This window comes from Lycorma delicatula, chromosome 8, assembly GCF_047948215.1.
Source record: "Lycorma delicatula isolate Av1 chromosome 8, ASM4794821v1, whole genome shotgun sequence".
Taxonomy (NCBI): domain Eukaryota; kingdom Metazoa; phylum Arthropoda; class Insecta; order Hemiptera; family Fulgoridae; genus Lycorma; species Lycorma delicatula.
In genome coordinates this window covers 86,467,069-86,487,804 of record NC_134462.1, presented here as the reverse complement: position 1 = coordinate 86,487,804, position 20,736 = coordinate 86,467,069, and the positions used below count along the sequence as shown (strand labels likewise).

The window sequence follows — 20,736 nt, the reverse complement described above, 5'->3', positions numbered from 1 at the left end:
ATTAGCTGATTACTCTTGGAATCTAAAGAGGGATCTACCTACAGCAAATTACAGCAGAAAATCTAAAAGAAATAGATTTTTGGCAAGTACAAAATGCATTGTCGTATTACATTCACCATTCATTTTTTTGTTTCAAAGAAATTTCAATTACAAAAAAACGGAAAAAATTATTAACTTATGAAATCAGCATAAAAAATATTATAAGAATCAGCCATTCACTCTAATTTTAAAAAAAGTTAAATTTTGTTGACCAGTTATTTTTTAAATATGAGATCAAGGTGGTTTTATATTGATATGGGACAAAGCATGTAAAAAATATGTAATAATTTTTATAAATGGTCTCTTATGCCATCAGTGTTGTAAATGATATGAGGTAACATTAAAAACACAACTCCTTAGAAATTTATATTTTTTGAACGTAGCGCATTTACTTTCTCTGTTTCATTGAGTTGTCACGAGAGAGCAGATTTTGATGAAATTGAGAACAGCAGTTAACGAAGTAAAAATCGTTTGTTCTGAAAAGAATTCTCTTTTAAGTATTTTATGTTAAGGATTATGTGTTTTTATCCGGTTTGTAATATTCTACTTTTAGATTAATATTTTATTTATTGTTAGAATTTATGCATGTAATTTTGTTTTTTTCTATTGTGAACGTCTTGTTTACCTGTGGCGCAACAGGGACATGCCGTTTTTCCTCGAGCTATTTCTCTGACGTGCGTCATAGATAAGTGAACATGTCCACTATTTCTGTTCTGATGATGTTTTCTTACTTTTAAGCCAATTGTGTTAACTATATACCGTACTGTGTGTTATATCTTTACTTGCATTCTTATTTTAATTATATAAAAATATGTCTGTTTAACCTCAATTTGTCTGAACAGCTTTTCAAGGATATTTGTAGTGAATTATTTCTTAGCTCCTTTGATGACTTGATAAATTCTATGGGTTTTAAAATATTTGTCAGAACCTTGTAAATTTTCTTATAAACAGCATGAAACAAATTATTTATGTTTGTCGAGGCCCGTGCTTTTTTTTACATACGGTATAGACGTTACTTTTTAAAGTGTTGATTTTTCTTAAAGGTAACATTTATTAACGCTTGCTTTTCTATAAACCTAAAATTCCGTGTGAAGAATTTTGATAAGATATTTATTTTATTTAAGAGACTTCATTAAAGTGGAAACAGGTGCACTTTCCCTTAGTTAACTACACAATATTATTATTCTTTTGTGGCACTGGTATTGTAAGGAATAAAGTTAAAGGTCATGCATTTGTACTTGAGATAAGAAATATTGCCAGATTTTGGTATTTCTCATTACTCATCTGATTATGAATGAATTAATTCCATTATAGTAAGAAAGTTTAGGAATAAGAATTGTGCCCTTTTTCACTTATGCATTTTTAATTATTTTACAAAATGTCATCATCATAGACTAGAGCACAATGTTGTGAATTAATTGACAGAATCCTGTAGTTATGAAATTGTTTAGTTATTCTTTGCAATAATGCATTATATACATATTTATCTTTGAGATGCAAATAAAAAGTTGTTTATAATTTATAGCTATTAGATATCCTTGAACTGTATTCTGTTCAATATTAAAAACTTTAATATTTAGTTATAGTTAGCTCAATTTTGTTGTACTTATTATGCTGTTGTTTTACTTTGTTTTCTTTGATACATATATTTTTAAAATTTAATAGCATATTTTCTTTCACAGAAGAGCACCATATTTTTTTTCTAGTAATTAATAACTTACCATATATATATTAAATTTAATGGATGTATGTAAACTATATATAAATTTAATGAATACTATAAGTAAAAATAAAAAGCCCACTTGCTCAATTCTTATGAGAACTACTAATAAACCAGAATTTTATATTTTCTGGCAGAGAGATTACACTAAAAACATCTAGAGATATGTCAGTTTTTTTTACACTTTTTAATTTATATTTGTGTTAAACCGATTTAATTATAACTTTTCAAATCTGAAAAAATATTAGTTCAAATTAATTTTTGTTACAGGAACAATGAGAATAAATGAGATGAATTCAAAAAACGAGGAAAAAAATTTATTGCAGCAGATTACATACCTTTCACGTAAGAAGCTAATATTTTAGTTTTATAAATATACATAATGTATATAAATATATGTCAATTATTTTTTTTTACCCAAAAAAAGTTATTGTGATATATATATATATATTTTTTTTAAAGAGCATCAGATTCTTTTATTTCATTCTAAAAAAAGTTTCTTGATTTAATTTTATGTTATAGAAGAAAACTGAAAGATTTTTTGTAAATTCAGACTGATTATCTTTCAACAATAACATGATGAAGGTAAAGTAATTATCTAATTAAAATAGTAAACTAATGTAATGCACATAAGCTAATAAAATTCTGCGTAATTGAATAACATCATTCATGTTAAATTAGATATGACTAAACACAGCATGTATAAGCAAGATCAGCAAACAGATTCCAAAGTAGAATAAAAAGATCTCATTAACAAACCCAAACACATATACCTTAACACAAAAACATTTCCTAAAATCATCAGTCTCGCCAAAAACCCAAAACTACACAAATCCAGTATTCTTATGTTTCACAATAAACTACTGAAACAACCTTATCACAAACTTGTCCACTTCACGGATATTGTTATCGGAAAATACATAAACATTTTAATGCATGCTGCTTACATCTGTAAACTAATGCATTAACTGATACATGCCTAAAAATTAGTGTAGCTTAAAAAAATAATCTTCATATCTTGTAACTTAACTCATAGGAATATTTGGGATAACAAACTTTACACTTTCATCCTATTAATGGAAATATCCATTAATAATTTCTTAAAAGAAATTCAACACATTGAGAACACATTACAGGAGTAACAAACATTATTTCAAAATTAAATTACTTTACATTTTAAAAATTTATAAAAAAATATACTAAATTGATTAGTTTAAAAAAGTAGTAATTAGTTAAATATGAGTTTTTGATTACATGTTTAACATGTACTCAAATATTATTTGGCAGTTACTGCCTTATAATTCTGGTGTTGGGGGTTTTTGTTTTACCAATTTTATTTATTATCTTTGCAAATTTTGTACTTTTTAGCACAGCTCTGATCAAGGTTTCCTATGCTGTTTCTTGATCCCTCCAGTCAAATGCTGAAGTAGTTTTTTTTTTTGTTAACTATGGAGTAGGAAACCTACAATTTTTGTTATCATATATTTAATATGTAATTATATGATAGATAGGTTGTTTATTCAAATCATATGGTGATCTGAATTATTTATTTATTATTAATTGTGATAGCAACAGAAGTGTAGATTCATGAGATCGGAAAATTGAAATACTTGCATTATCAAATTTCGTTCTGTGTGTGCAGAGCCATTGTTTGTGTCCTCACTAGTAGTATCAATGACACTCCTTCTTAATTATTAGTTGTGTAATTTCATTTTTGAGTAAGCTGTCATCAACCCATTATTTTTTTTTAACCTTTAACATGTTCAACATTAATTTCTAATCTGCCATGAATAAATTAAAACCTTGTAGTATTATTTTAGATTATTAATCTTAAATTTTCTGTGTATATTTCTTTCTTGGATAAATAGATTTAACTCATGCAAGATATAAGAAATGAAGGTCACATTTGTAAGGAGGTTGTCATATTACAGAATAATCCTTCTCTTTTAGGAGATTCAGGAATTTTATTTTCATTTTTTGTTATACAAGGGTCATTCAATAATTGAAGAGACAAATGTTTAGAAAAATAATTTTTTCAATAACAGTGAGACTAAATGTTACTTTTCAGTGTAATCCCTGGCTATATCCCATCATTCTGTGAGCTTTTTTATTCCAGTAGTGAAGAATTGTTCTCTTTGGTATCTGAGCCATTCTTGTATTGGATTCTTGACCTACTCATTATTGCCGAACTTGATGCTATGTAAAACCTATTTGAGAAGACCAAACAAAAAAAAATCTGATTGTACAAGTTCAGGACTGTAATTGAATGTGGCAACCATTCCCAATACAATTTTTGATTAGTTTTCCGTGTCTTTTGGAGTGGTATGGGTGTGAGCTTTATCATACAAAAGAATTATACCTATTGGGAGAGAACCAAAATATTTCCTCCTTAGTGCCAGCTTCACTTTATTTTCTAGCATGTTACAATAGTACTGTTGATGGTACGTTGTTATTCCTTCACTTTACTTGTTACCTTCACTTTACTTGCTGATGTGTAGGTTTTAAATTTATTTCTGGTGGGTGAATTTATTTGTTTCCATTCCATTCTCTGACATTTGGATTCCAGTTCAAAATTATGAGTATAGGTTTTATCAAACGTTACTGTGCAATCTAATCTTTCACTGAAAACTGTTGTAAATTTTGTACAAATGTGAATAAAGATGTCATTTTAATTTTGGGTCAGCTTCTTGAAACTCACCTTGAACACCTTTGTGATAATTCAGTCTATTATTGATAATGGTATGGACAGTGCCATTCATCAGAGTGGTAATGGATACTTGCTCTACAAATTCAGCCAATTTTTGGCACAAAAATATATAATTTGTCACCCTTCTTGAAGTTATATTACAGTTTTCCTAATAATTTAAAAATCCAAATTATTTAAATTAAAAGCGTAATGTAATTCCAGTGCTATCTTTCTGTTAAAGAACTTCTGAAATCATGAGAATAAGTGTGTGTTTATATTTGCTTTCTTATGCATATATAATACTTTGTTATAATTGAGTTTTTATTATGTAAATAGTTTTATTATACAATATTTATTTATTATTTACAATAATTATACTCGTAAGATAAATTCTATGTTTGTAATTACATTATTAGAACTATATGTATTCTGTAATTCATTCATCTTAAGAGTAAATAATAGGTAGTAGGCTAATTTTATATATTTAGAACATGATTGATTTTTACATTCATTTTACAGGAAAAAAAATTAACCTTAAAATAAATGCAGTGTAATACTACTGTTATTATAAACAAACTGTACTAAAAATAGATTACTTAAAGTCAAATTTGATTGAACTGATGGCACAATAGGTTGAAAATGAAAAACATTTCTCAATCTCATTGAATGTTTACAATACAAGGGCTACTTTTTAAGTAAGGTCCTTTAGCTATAGCTATGTAAATTTTGCACGGCTGTCAAAACGCTCATGCACCCCAGCTCCCAGCATGCCTTGCACAAATGCAGACACGATCTGCAGTCATAGCATCACTGTGTATGATTTATGTTGTGATGTTGAAATGTTTCAAATAATTGAGTGGCCCACTGATAGTGAAATACAGTTTGTTATTCGATTTTTGATTGCAAGGAATTTGTCTGCAATGAACATTCATTGCCAGATATTTGAGGTTTACAGGACCAATTCAGTGAGTAACAGCCAATGGGAGCTGCGGTTGGGCTGACTGTAATCACAGACAATTTGGTGCGTGAAAAATTTGTGAAGACTGGCGATTCACAATTTCCACTTTGTCAGTGGTATTCTCACATGTTTCAAGATCAGTGCTATAGAAAATCATTTCTGAAATTTTTCAGTTCAATAAACTGTGTTCGCAATGGGTTCCCAGACTGCTTTCTGAAGAACACCAAAAAAGGAGAGTGGCTGGTGCTTTTTTGACCCGCTAGCAGTGAGGAAAGAGAAACTTTTGGGACTGCATTGTCACAGGGGACGAGACATGGGTTTCTCACATTACTCCAGAATCAAAGTGGCAGTCAGTGGAATGGCAACACAAACATCTCCAGTCAAAGTGAAAGCCAAACAGACAGTGTCAACATGAAAGATTATGGCTACTGTGTTTTGGGATAGACATGGTGTCCTGTTAATTTTATGCCCAAAGGGACAACAATAATCTCAGCTGCATATTGTGAGACCTTGATGAAGGTTCAGTGTGTATACAGAATAAGTGATGTGGCCTTCTGTCTTTTTTTTATTAAACCTTTTGAGGATGAGAGTAATATTGAAGCTTCAGAGGACGAGATGAATGATTTTTAGAGTGTGTGAAAATGACATGCCTGACCGGGATTCAAACCCAGAACCTCCGGATGAAAGGCCGAGATGCTACTACTCATGCCTTGGAGGCCAGCTTATTGTCATCTGGAGGTTTGTTGCTGCATGAAGATGCACGACCTCAAATTCTTCTGTTACTCAAACTCTAGACTTAATTAGATCTTTCAGATGGGAGCAAATAGACGACCCAATGAACAGTCCAGACCTTGTGCCAATTGATTACTACCTGAAGAAGTTTCTTGGCGGTCAGTGGTTTGATACAGACGATGAAGTGAAAACAACCGTTGAAGACGGTGTCTTCACACGGTGCTGATTTCTATGATGTGGGCATAAGCAATTTAGTAAATCATTGTGATAAATATTTAAACAAACAAGGAGACTCTGTAGAAAAGTAGCATAAAGTGTAAAGAATGAAATAAAAAAACGTTTTTGACAATATCTTTACTAGTTATGTTTGTATTAAAAAACAAACCTTACTTAAAAAATAGCCCCCATATATGGTTTTCATGACTTTTTAACCAAGCACAGTATCCCCATAAGTCCTTTCTGTCTTGATTTGTGTATTTGTTAGAGAACAAGTGGTTAGAGTCTAGCCTTCCCATGCAGGAGAATGTTGATATATTCCCAATGAAATCTATATGCATTACAGGCCCCAAATCAAGAAAGTTTCACTTGATACTGCAAGATATCAGGATTATTGGACAAATTAATCAATGTTTAGAATGGTTTTTGTGTAACAGTCGTTTGTAGGTTTTAAATTACATTTCTAAAGAAATTAAATTATTAGTTTTTTGTTTTAAATGTGTAGATTTTATATAATTTATGTTTATAAATATATTGAGTAGAATTTATTAATATTTTATTCTTCTGGCTGGTTTTTTTTCAGGTTTAATAGGACAAAAGAGTGATGCCACTGCTGCTGCTGCTGCTGCTGCTGCTACTAATAAATACATTTTTTCTAAAAATAAAAATACATATCATACATCATTAAAAACATGTAGTGGTATAAGAAATAAATATAAGTTAAAATTAAATCATCCTAAAAATCAGCCAAAATCATCAACACAATCGTTATGTTCGACTTCTTCATTGTTGCAAAATAAAGATTCAAATACAACCTACTCAAAATTAAAAACACTTCATAAGAAAATAAATGTGCACTCTACATCAAATCCAGATAAAAATACTCCAGAAATACAAGTAAAACATGTTGATACAAAATTAGTTGATTCTCTTCCTATTGGCATTAAAAAATCTATTTACATTAATCATAAAAAAATATTTAAAAATTCTAAATCTTCAGATTATGAACAATCCAGTAGTAGTAGTAGTAACAACATCCATTTGAATCCACATAAGCTTGTTATGCGTAGTAATAAAAACAAAATAGGATTTGATAATTATAGTAGTAATATTTCTAATACAAATTCTTCTGATACTGTGACTACAAGATTTTCTGCTCTTAACAAGAACTGTAAAATACCTACAAAAAATTCTATTCATGTTAATCCAAAATTCAGGAAAGATTGTGTTGCAGAACGTGTTATTCCATCTCTGAATCATATAGACACCACCACAAAGACAAGTGTAGTTTTAAATACTCAAGATATCAATGAAGATAATGAAAAAAATTGTAAACATTTTGAAAATGATATATTGAAAATACATTTTAATAAAAAGTTTATTAATTGCAGTTCAGCATTGAAATGTATAAATAGTACATCAGATCCTAGTAAAGTCCTAAATCAGACTGTGGTACCACAATTAGTTGATAAAGTAAATTCATTAGAAAGTAATAAATTTAAAAAAACTTCAGATAATGTAACTAATAATAATAACATCACTACATCTTCAGGGAACATATCTAAAATATTCAAGTTAAGAAAGACAATAAAAGATCAAAAAAATAAATATTCAACTATTAAACAAGGGCAAAATATATCTTTTTTAAAAACTTCTGCTCAAAAAAATGTTCAGCCACCTCATTTAAAATACAAGTATATTAATCAAAAAGATAATATGCTAAATCTTGCTGCTGCTGCTTCAAGGAAAATGGCTATTAATAGATTAAATACGGCAAACAATAAGCCTTTCCTCTCCAAAAAATTAATAAATTCTACAAATAAGAATTTAAAATTAACTATAAAAGAAAAACAGGCCGACAGACAGAAGTTACAACCTGTTATGAAAAGAATTTCAAATACAAAGTTACCTAAACTAGTTAAATTAAGCAAAACTAAACTAATAAGGGAGAAACTGGATTCATCGAGTACAAATCACTCTTGTAGCTTTAAAATTTCAAGTTCTTCAGGGAAAACTTATCAAAATACTACTGGTAATAAGAAAAATAAGTCAGTATGGTTAGCACCTGGGAATAATCTTCAGTGTGGTATACAGTTAAAAAAGGTAAAAACCGTACCGTTGCATAATAAAGAATCAACTAGTCCTTATAAATTTAATCGTGTTAAAAATAATATATCCAATAAATTTTCGTATATTAGAACACACCCAAAGGTTTCTGGTAAGAAAGTACCATCTGCTTCAATAAAAAATGTAAAAAATCAAAATACGATTACATCCTTCAATCCAAAGGGAAAATATTATATTCAGAAGCACAAAATGTTATTTGATAGACTATCATTTAATCCAAATTTTATTTCTGTGAGTCGTACAAAATTAATTAGAAATTCAAATAATGACACACCATTAGTTTGTAGTTGTGTTAAAAATTTACAAAAATATAACGGAAATCAAACAACAGTGAATGACAGAGCTATAAAAGCTCAGACTCTGAATAAAACTGCTTTAACTCTGAGACTTGCCCGTTCAGTTAAATCAAAATATAAATATATAAGAAATTCAAATTTGAATCGTTTAAAAATGGAACAAAATTTGTTACTTCGAAGGAATCAAAAAGCAAACATAACAAATAATATGAAAGCTAAATTTGTTAAAGGATTGATAAGAAATTCACCTAGACATCGGTAAGTAATTTAGAAATACTAACATACAATTTTTTAAATACATTTAGTTACACAACATTATTGCACTTAGAACACTTGACAAATGTGATATGAATGAATGCAACTGTAAGATTATCCTTATAGTGCTGTTAAGTCTTAACATCAGTTACTATAACACATATTGGTTCATCTAATCTAGTGTTGATTTTCTTTTACAGTTTAGGATAATGTGCTAACCAATAATATTACTTGAATTGTCTTTTAAGTTTTCTTAAATAGTTTTACTACATACATGGGCGTAGCCTACAGAATTTGTGAATACATTTCTTAAGCAAATCTTTTTGATATAAGAATATGTGATTTTTTATTTCTAACAGAGTGTTTTTGTAAAATTTGAAATATTGCATTAATTTTTAGAAATATACTTGGTTTTGTTAAATTTTCTGCATTGAGGAATTGTGGAGTACCTGTAGTAATTACAACATAATAGTTCCAGAGTCCTTTAAAGTAGGATAAGTTTTGAAAATTTGATATTTTTTCTGCATTCATAGTATCCAACTATGACTAATTTCTTTAATGCATTTTTAATTAGAAATATAAACCTGTTTTTAATTAAATATTTTTTAATATTTAATGCTTTAAATTTAATACTTTTTTTATTATTAATGTGACAAATTATTTTTAGTCTTCCATCAGCCTTTCTTTCTGTTACTTACAAATAAATAATAATTCTGTTTATAATAATACTAGATGGTCCCTTGGTTGGGACATATCTTATGAAGAGATGCTTGCTAAGAATGATAATCGAAGGGAAGATAGAAGGTAAACGAGAAAGGGAAAGAAGATGGATTGGTATGCTGGAGGATATCAAGAATGGAAGAAGTTAACAGAGAAGTGAAGGATGACACTCAGAACTGAGAGAAGTGGAAAGCATTCAATTGAAACCTGTCGTAAGACAGATTTACAAGAGAAGTTTCTTGTCTGAACATTCTTGCTTAAATTTCTTTGGCCTCGGAAGACCATGAATGCATGCCACCTGCATGCAATTGATGCGTGACTGTATCAATTTCTGCTCTAGTTCAACATTAATATATGATATTTTCACTCACATTTTGGTTTAGCAGATAATAAATCACATCAATTTCACAGCTTTGAGTTTGAGTTTTTTAGCTCCTTGTGTCCATCTGTCAACATTTTTGGCACTCACCTGTGCATAAATTTCTGTTTCCCAATTTTTCCATTTAATTTTATAAATTACTGGACATTATATGTTAGGAAATTCAATTTGATTGGTAACTCGTATTCACTTCATGAAATATGAAATTTTTTCATTCACTTTTTCGAAACAATTCATTTACGATCAGAAATGGACGATTGCTTTATTCTGTGTCATGAACATTCATCCTTTCTTTCTTTTTCCTGTTTAGCCTCCGGTAACTACCGTTTAGATAATACTTCAGAGGATGAATGAGGATGATATGTATGAGTGTAGTCTTATACATTCTCAGTTCGACCATTCCTGAGATGTGTGGTTAATTGAAACCCAACCACCAAAGAACACCGGTATCCACGATCTAGTATTCTATTTTATGTATTCTGACATTTTATTACTCAACTTTTAATTTTATTTTTAGTACCGTAGTAATTAACTGATCAAGTTACTCTATTTTTTTTACAATCTTTTGAAATAGTTATTATTAGCAATTTTTTTTTTGAAGATTTTTTGTAAATAAATCTTATTTTTATTTATCATCGTTTTCCACAAAAACATTTTGAAATTTTATGGTATATCTTAAGATTCGAGAAAATACTGTAGTTGTTCCAAGGTCATTGCCATTATTTTTTCAATCTTGTACCTGTCTAATTAAAAAAAAAAAATACTTCTCTGCTTTATCTATTTTGCAAGAACTAAATCACTGTGCACCCAGACTTTATTACCAAACAGTAAAATTAGAAAAGAAGTTGTGTAATTCTATGAGGAGTATTCCAGATGTGACCCCCAACCTTAAATAGAATATATTATTTTTTCTTCTGATAAGTGTATGGTACATGTACAATCGACTTTATGGTATATGCACAATTTCTTCTTTGTTTATAAAGCAAAACTATGTTGCACTGCCAAGACACACTGACGGTTGTATCATACAGAACATGTTACGTTTGCAAAATACAGAAGAATTTTACGATCCAGAAATTTAGAGAAAGAGTGGGCTAATTCTAGCAAGCACAGTTGAACTGTAACATGATAAATGCAGTATTTTACAACAAAGGAAATTTTTCTGACAAATTCATAAGTTCATTGTGAAAACTGAAGAAACACCAAAAGACCAAACCAAAGATGTAGTAGGATTTTTATAATTGCATTCTTTACATGACAATGCACTCTAGGAGTTTGTATTAAAAATTAACTTAAGCAGTCAAACGATTTTCAACCATCCTCCTACAAACCAAATTTGGCACAAAGTACAGTTTCTATTAATTACAGGAGAGATATGGTTGGTGCTTAATACTCGAACCAGTGAACACATGGGAAGCTCACAGTGCCTTCTGTGAACTTCACATTACATTTTCATGTGACTATGTGAAGAATTATTGTGAAGTTTCCCCCCCCCCCCCCAGGAAGTTTGAAATTAATTCTTTAATAACCCTTTATATTATAATTGCATTATATATCATATTATTATTTATTATAATATTAGATTTTATAATTGTTACACATAATAATTTTATTTTTATTTCAATAATGGTTCTTTATATTATAAAAAAAGCTGTTTCCACAGTAACGTAAAAATTTATCTTATAAAGTTAATATAATACATTTTCATTCTTTTTTTGATATCAAGATATAAGCATAGCTACAATACAATTAAGACCTACATAACATTACCTTTTTTTGCTTAACTTTTGTTTTGAAATGTCTTGAATCTCTACACAACTTAATTTGTAATTTCAGTAACTTGACATCAGTGAATGACTTGACATGAATGACCATTCATGTCCTGACGATTCCTTTTTCAATGAAATCATCGATTTCATGGAAAAGGAAATTGCAACAATAAATTATAAAATGATACGCCTACAACTAATTGACACCACCACACTTCCTTGGATATGTTGGTGCCATTTAGTTGCAGGTGGTATTGCAATTATATTCTGCCTTACAGCATCATTAGATAAAATTAAAATTCATTTAAAAGTAAATAAAATAAATTTACTTAAATTTTATTTTATTTCATTATAAATGAAATAGTAAAATTAAACAGCATTCTATTATCAACTAACCATTTATGAATTATATCAATATCAGATTGCAAAACGTGATCAGAATAATTTGTTCCTTGTATCATTTGGTCTGTTACTTTTCTCTTTTAAATTGTGATCATTTACGATCAGAAATGGACGAATGCTTTATTCTGTGTCATGAACATTCATCCTTTCTTTCTTTTTCCTGTTTAGCCTCCAGTAAGTACCGTTTAGATAATACTTCAGAGGATGAATGAGGATGATATGTATGAGTGTAAATGAAGTGTAGTCTTGTACATTCTCAGTTCGACCATTCCTGAGATGTGTGGTTAATTAAAACCCAACCACCAAAGAACACCGGTATCCACGATCTAGTATTCAAATCTGTGTAAAAAAGGCTGGCTTTACTAGGACTTGAAAGCTGGAACTCTCGACTTCCAAATCAGCTGATTTGGGAGACGTGTTCACCACTAGACCAACCTGGTGGGTTACGAACATTCATCCTTTTTTTTTGTTAAACACTCCCAACATCCCCGGCTATTGCCGTTAGGCTATGCGCAGGAATGTCGGAGTGTCGTGGCAGTCGACTGTCCCCCTGTCTTGCCTTTTCTTTGGCGTCCCATCGGGGTCCTCTCAGTTTCATCAAGATGCAGTAGCCCTCCCTTCTGGATGACCACTACATCCCTCCACTGAGAGGCTACCCTTCCCGTCCCTACACTAGGTTTCTGGCTACGCCTTGCGCGGAGCTGGCAAACCACCACATCCCCCCTCTCACACCTGAGGGTCCCAAATGCATTATCGGAGCACCCCAACTGACATTCATTCTTGCATATGAAGGAGCCAAAGCATCCTCTGCATCCAGGCTGCCTCCCTGGCCCTGCATGGCGACCACGATTCGCCCCCTGCATTTTTTTTTTTTTTTACATCCATCCTCAGGACACAACACAAGTAATAAAACACACTCACTCTCACTCACACCACCACTTAGCCGCCATCAGGAAAACACAGTTAAGCCTAGTAACACACCCATACAGAATACATAATTAATAAAAGTCTATTTTTCCCATCCGTCTCATTCTTCGGCTTCATCACCGCTGGTCGTGGCCTTCCTACACACGGTCGCAGTGATCGTGTATGCCATCCCGCCAGCAATATAAACACAAAAACATAAACAAAAGAAATGAAATACACACTACAATAAAATAAAATTTGATAAACACAGTAACTTCCTGCTGCTGCGGCAGCTCTCGTCGCAGTCAGCCACCACTATCACATTGGCTGCGATTGCACTCCTCAACCCGCAGCAAAACACAAAACAACTTAATAAAATGAAATAAAATAAGATAAAATAAAATCAATCAGGTCAATAGCGAAGACCCTCCCTTCAGTTGCAGCCCATCACGTTGGCGTCTGAACTTATTCCTCCTTCCGCAATCCGCGGGCACGTTCGCCGTGAGTGCCCTCGTAGCCGTTAGCAGGAACGGAAACACAATCAATAAAATAAAATAATACCACAATCATACAATACAAGGAAAATACATAATAAATGAAACCCACACTTCATGTTGTCTCTTCGGCGATGTCACCTCTAGCCTTGGCCCTCCTGCATACGGTCGAAGCGATCGTGCTTGTCATCCCGTGCCGGCCGTAGATTACCAACCACAGTGACAATGAATTCGCAATACAATAAAACACAAAAATAAAATATATAGTAGAAGAAACGCACAGTATACTCGCTAGGGACATTGCTGCTTACCCGCGCCTAGAAGTCTTCTCCCCACTCTCTTCCATGTACCTCCTTTGTCTTCAGGATGCTAGCCACCATGCTCTGTACCGCCTCCCATTCTCTCTTCCCTTTCGGCATGTGAGCTACAGTTGTTTCTGGAGTGAGGCCATCTGTGCCATGCCTACGCCGGACCACAGCCCACCTTTCACACTCGTAAAAGGTGTGCTTCGGTGTGTCATCCTGGCCGTAGTCGAAGCACCTCGGTGTCCGTCTTCTCTTAAACCGATGTAGTTAGACCCCGAACTCCCCGTGTCCAGACAGGAACTGCGTGAGGAAGTAATCTACCTCCCCCATGCCTCCGCCTGACCACCAGTCCCAAGTCCAGGATCAGTCTCCTGGTCCATGCCCCAGCCATAACGAACATTCATCCTGCCATCTCAAAACTACACACAGTTTTCTAACTTTACCATCACTCATAAAATTTAATTACTATTCATTGTAAATTCTTTATGGATTCAGCAAAATTTTTTTTATTGTTGAGAAACGATCTTAAGTTTCACAATTAGCAGGATTGTTTTAAAAAAACACTAATTTCAGTTAGGTTAGACACAGCAAATATGACTGGAATGTATTGCCAACAGGTGACTTCAGCTAAAAATAAATTGTTGCTAAACATTTACAAATAAATGCTATAATTTCCTTAGTATAAACAGCTGCAAAGTTAAAATGCTTCATATGTATTAGTAAATTTATTATGCGAGTTAAAATTTAATAAGCTAATAGGTTTCGTTAACTGTTATTGAGTAAGTAAAGGTGTAGTAATGATAATCTAGTTATTTTTACACTTAACTTTATCCATTAATGCTAATTTGAATTTTTTTTTCAGGAAAAAATCTATTACTATTGGTGGAATCAATTATCATACAACAAAAATGAAATTAAGAAGAAAGTTTCCTGCAAAAGGTAAATTATTTAAATTCAATTTTTTTATTTAGAAAAAATGTATAATCTAATATATATAGATAATCTCTAAATTAAATAAATTTGAAAACACCAAAAACTGTTTATTAAGTGAATGTAATCTATTGTTTACTATGTGCATGTAAACTATTTTGGAGCCCAATTTTGTTTTTCATTCTATTTCAATAACTTTTCCTAAAACCAGCATGTAGTTTGCTTTCTAATTTTTAATCAGTTATTTTTTAATGATTTTTGTACATTTTAGTGTGTGTTTTGAAGTAGTTTTCATTATAAAACTGGTTTCACATTATAAACTTTGTTTTTGAATCGGGTTTGAAAATGCTACAAAACTTATAATTTAAATTCACTCTTATCCCCAGAAAAAAATATACTTATCACTTGAATTCATTTCTCAATATCCTATTTCTATAAATCAGTGTTATTCTTTTTGTGTTTAAACTTAAAAAAGAGTTTAAGAATTTTTTTTTTAGTATTTTTCATTTCATTCAGACTATTGTTCATTTAACAGGGATGTGTCAACTGTAACTCTGCCTCTGAAGATAATATTTATTTACTTATAAATTAACTTCAATTGTTTTATTTTAGACATTTTTCTTCCTAATAATGGTTGTTTTAGTAAGACACTAACAGCAGTGTAGTGATAGTTTTGATAACAACATCGGTCTTTTCCTTATCTATCTACGAGGCATATTTATAAAGTAAGGACCGTCGGCTTATATTTAATTATTAGCTGGTCTGAACACATTTCAAGCATGCAGAACTATCTGTCAGCTATTTACAAAGCCATTGCAGTTATTGTTTTGATTCAGTAGTTGTTTGCTTGCCGATGATTGCAGATTGCAATGTCTGCAACAATCGTTTCTCCCTCCAATTATGAAGTGCACGCTGTGATTCGATTTTTGTGTGTAAAAGGATCTTCAGCTGCTGAAATTCATTGGGAGTTGTGCCTAGTGTATGGACCTACAATAATGAATGAAGGAAAGGTTAGACAGTGGTATTGAGACTTTAATAATGGCTGCACAAATGTGTACATTGAAGAAGTGAACTGAAAACTGCGATGTGTTTGACAAATGACGATTAGTGCTCTGGCTGATGAATTTCTGCATGTTGGACGCACCTCTACATGATTGTTACAGAAAAGCTTGGATATCACAAATTGTGTGCAAGTGGGTGCTGAAAATGTTCACGACCAACACAAAGAGCAAAGAATGTGCAGTGGATGAGCATTTTTGGATTTCTATCGACAAGATTGAAATGATTAATTTTTCCACATTGTGTTACGGGCGACAAGACATGGATATCCTACACCAACACAGAATCTAAACAATAGTATTTTCAGTGGTGCCGTTCAAGTTTTCTAAAACCGAAATAGTGTAAGTAATTTCTGTACTAGAGTTGAAAAATGTTGGCTATCATTTTTTTGGAGATGAAAAAGGTGTCATTTTGGTTGATTTCATGGAACATGGATCAACAATGACAGCCGTAAAATTGAATTGTGTGAACTAAAATCAACGATGTGGCAAACTGATGTTCGGTGTATTCCTCCTTCACAACAATGCATATCCTCACACTGCTGCCTTAACGAAGAAGAAGATTCAAGATTTTCGATTGTAATTTTTTGACCACCCTCCATATAGTCCCGACCTTGCACCTACCGACTACTTCCACCTCTTGCATTTGTAAAAGTGGCTTGGTGGACAACTGTTTGAAAACAACGAGGAACTCAAGACTGCCATTGTCAACTGATTCAATTCCCAGGTGGCAAACGTCTATGCGAAGAGGGGGTTAAAGAAACTGGTGCAGCGTTATGAAAAGTGCTTAGAACTGAATGACGATTATGTGGAAAAGTGAAATAAAGATATGTAGTAAAATAAAACTGTAAGTAAAAACCTGTTCTCATGAATATGCTTCGTACTACTGGCCCTTCCTCCATATAAACAGTTTTAACCTTTACTTCTTGGCTACAAATTTTATGTCTTTATAATGTACTTACTTAGTGTAAAGAGGGGGGCGGTCCTTTCTCCATTCCAAGTGGTCCAGGAAAATAAAAACTGTTGCTGCACCATCTCAGAAAAAGTTCATATTTTGAAGGTGTATTCCCATATGTTTTGGTAGTTCCAAACTAATTTAAAAAAATTTTTATTCCATCTGATTAAAAAATGGCAGCCATTTTTGTTTTTCACGTTTGAAGGAATCTATGATTTTCTAAATTACTCAACACTGGGTTGTCCTAGGGTTTTCAAATAAACTATTGCACTTTAAAAATACACCCTTTTAAAAATTTAATTTTTGAATCTTTTTTCATTTTTCAGCTGCAATATCTCTTGGGAACCAGATAAAAATCTGAAAATTACAATAAAAGATCTCTATGTATCAAACTTCAGTATAAATTTCAACTTTGAGATTAAACTCAAAGTAAATACAAAAAAATTGTAAATATAAGCAAAAAATGCTTGATTTCAACATCAAGTGGATAAGTGGGCAAAAAGAGTTATTCTGTTATTTCTAAGGTGTTTTAAACTAAGAAAACCACATTTCTTAAAAATAAACAAAGTAACTTATTATAAATAGCATGTAAATTGCCCAATATCTAATTTTAAATTATTTTAGATAAAGTTTCTCTTTATCAAAATAAAGTTATGTGGAAGTCAGGACCTATATGAGCTAAATTCATTATACAGGGTGTCCCATATAAAATGCAATCCATCAATCACTCATCCATGAAATTTCAAAAGTCAAGCTTACTCCCTTACTCGTTACTGAAATGGTCTCGTTCAACATCTGAACATCACGGCGACACAGTAGAACACTACCGATAGTAACTACAATGCAATCATAACGTTCAGTGTATTGCTAGAGACAAGATGGTGTTTTCGCTAGATGAACGTGTTTTCATTGTTGAGTCGTACTTCAATACAAACTCAGCGGTCGCAGTGCAAGATTTGTTTCGTCATAAGTACCCAGATAAACCAGCTCCTAACAAAACATCAGTATTAAGGTTAGTTGCAAAATTTAGAGAGACTGGTTCTGTTAATAACAAGGAACACAAAAGATCTGCGTCAGTGTTGAATACAGATACTGTCACTGAAATCAAAAACCGATTACTCGACTCGCCAAATAAATCGATCAGATGTTTGTCTGCTGAAATTAATTTGTCCAAATCAACTGTTCATCGGGCAACCAAACAGTTACAATTACGACCTTATCGCATTCAAACTGTTCATCAACTTCTTGAGCCCGACAAAGAAAAACTGCTATAATATTGTCAATGGTTCCGTCGATTTCTGCATGAGGGAATTAATCTTATGGATTGGTTATTTATCACAGATGAAGCACGGTTTTATGATGGCTACGAAAACAGCCAATACAGTAGAGTTTGGAGTGCTGAAAATCCCCACGTTTATCATGAAAAACAATTACACCCGCAGAAGTTGGGCGTGTGGTGCGCAATATCGCGGAAGAAAATAATCGGTCCTATTTTTTGCGAGTACACCATTAATGCAGAACGATATCAGGATATTTTATTTCAGTTCATCGCACTCTTGGAAGAGGAAGACAGACACTGCTGGCTACAACATAATGGTGCGACATCGCACTATGCAGGTTCAACTTCTGATTTCGTTGAGGAATTCTTTGGTAATCGTTTTATCGGTCGAGGCTTGTGGCCACCAAGATCTCCAGATTTGACTGCGGCAGATTTTTTTCTACGGGGTTACCTCAAAGAAAAAGCCTACAGCAACAAACCACGAACACTTGAACAATTGAAAGTCAATATTGAACAAGCTGTATTAAATATCCAGCCACAAACTTTGAAAAAAGTTGCAGGAAACGCTGTAAAAAGAATTGAAGCTTGTATTCAAGAAGATGGCGGCCACTTCCAACATTTACTCTAAATGTAAGGTAATGGATGGTAATAATAAAAATTACATTTACATTTACACATGCCTTTTTTATTATTTCAATACCTACCAATATAAGGTTGGGTGGGACACCCTGTATGAGTAAATTAATCCATTATTAAAAAGAAGCTTAAATTAATTTAATGATTAATCAATAAATTAGTTTATAATCAATTGAAAAACAATTAAATTATGGAAGTGAATAAATATTTTGAAAGACTACAGTAGATGCCATTTAGTAGAATCACCTATGTACATAACAAAAGTTAGTCAATAAAGTAGCTGATTCAGTTAAGCGTTAAAGGTCATTTTCCTGTAAGCTTACAAACAAAACCTAATTTTATGTGAAAAGGTCGTGAAACATTATTTACACAGTTTAATGACTATATTATTAGATACAGTATTTAGTTAGATAACATGATACATTAACATTAAAACAAACTAATTGTAATGACTACATGTATTAAGCATTTTTATTTAGATTACTCAATACATTAAAACAAGCTAATCTAATATTGAAAAAACAAAGACCATTAAATACAGTACTGTGTTATAAAAATATGTTTAAAAAGATACATTACAAATACCAAAAAAAGGAAAGGAAAATTTATAAAAACATTTTATGCAATGAATTAAGAAAAAACAAACCCTGGTTTGTAGCTGGTTTGTAACTGGTGTGTAGACTGCACAAATTTCAATTTTTTTTTTTAATTCTACGTAACTGCTCTCCATTTTTTGAAGGAAATTTTTTTTTAATAGTGTTCCAAGGCATCATTTTCCACTTTATAGAAATCATAGAACTATTCTGGTTATCCTTCGTGCAATTCCAAATTTTTTCGTATAACCGATAGTGCATAGGTTATTTCTTTTAATGATGGTGGTTGCAGCCAAACTCTTTGTTTCTTCAATCTTGTCCTCTTCCAGCCCATCATTCATAATTTTTGACACAATTTTATCATCGGTAACAGGAGTACAAACAGAAATGTCCTCGTCAATAGAGATACACTGATTAATTTCATCATTCACATCTTTGTTGAACTTATCAACACAATGTCATGGATTCAACAAAACCAGCTTTTTGAAGCAATTTTGAATGGTTTCAATTTCTAATTTGTTCCAACCTTTGGTTAATATTTAAGTAGCATCTAAAAGTATAATCTTTTTTTGCTATATCATTTGCATTCTTCTCATGTCTGTCTTCTTTTATCACTTGAATTATCATCCTCCTCATATTTCTTCTACATAAAACTTTCAGGGGTTTTACAATTCCCTGATCTAAGGGCTGTATTAAAGTTGTATTTAATGGTAAGAAAAATAATTCTATGCCTTAAATTATAACTCGCTGATGTCTGAGCTGTACAGTTGTTCTAAAATTAAAGCTATTTTTCTTTTCTTAATCCTGCATTCCATTTAATCAAAAACTGAGAAAACAAATTGGATGTCATCCATGCACTTTTGTTTTAATTGTAGTTTACAGGCAAGGGAAACAACTAGAATTTTTTGATTTGCCCCTGTAACTAGGAGGTTTTTTTTATTACTTATATTCATATTGCAAGTGAAGAGAATTGTTAACGGTCTTTCTGCTTTTTACCACCTGAGTTATCAACTATTTTAAATGTAATAAAAAAATCAGGAAGTGCTCTGAAACACAACCCTAGTACATCACAATTGTATATAACATCAGGTTTGAAGTTTTTTTTAAATTTCAGCAGTACAGTTTACTCCAATCGTCTGCAGCAGGTTCATCAGCATCCAATTTTTCACCAAATGATTTCTTGTAACCAATATTTTTTCACTCTTTCCAAAGAGAGAGCCAACCATGTGTTGGTTTGAAATCCTGATCACCAAGTGTTTTTTCAAATTGTGTTGCTTTTAC

The 20,736-nt window shown here is 31.7% G+C and overlaps 1 protein-coding gene across 5 annotated transcripts in view; it reads left to right on the top strand.

The window, feature by feature from the left end:
* Nucleotides 1-453: 453 nt before the first annotated feature.
* ZC3H3 (Zinc finger CCCH domain-containing protein 3) overlaps nucleotides 454-20,736 on the top strand; it is a 37,331-nt gene continuing 17,048 nt past the window's right edge. Inside the window, exons 1-4 of one of the 5 annotated variants that reach the window (XM_075372583.1) lie at nucleotides 454-570; nucleotides 2,030-2,104; nucleotides 6,935-9,032; nucleotides 14,867-14,943. In XM_075372583.1, the coding sequence (XP_075228698.1) occupies nucleotides 2,035-2,104; nucleotides 6,935-9,032; nucleotides 14,867-14,943 (2,245 nt within the window). In that variant the 5' untranslated portion in view covers nucleotides 454-570; nucleotides 2,030-2,034. Of the gene's footprint in view, nucleotides 571-675; nucleotides 805-884; nucleotides 1,083-2,029; nucleotides 2,105-6,934; nucleotides 9,033-14,866; nucleotides 14,944-20,736 lie in introns of those variants that run through there. The other 4 variants (XM_075372584.1, XM_075372587.1, XM_075372586.1 and 1 more) reach the window with 4 other exon arrangements.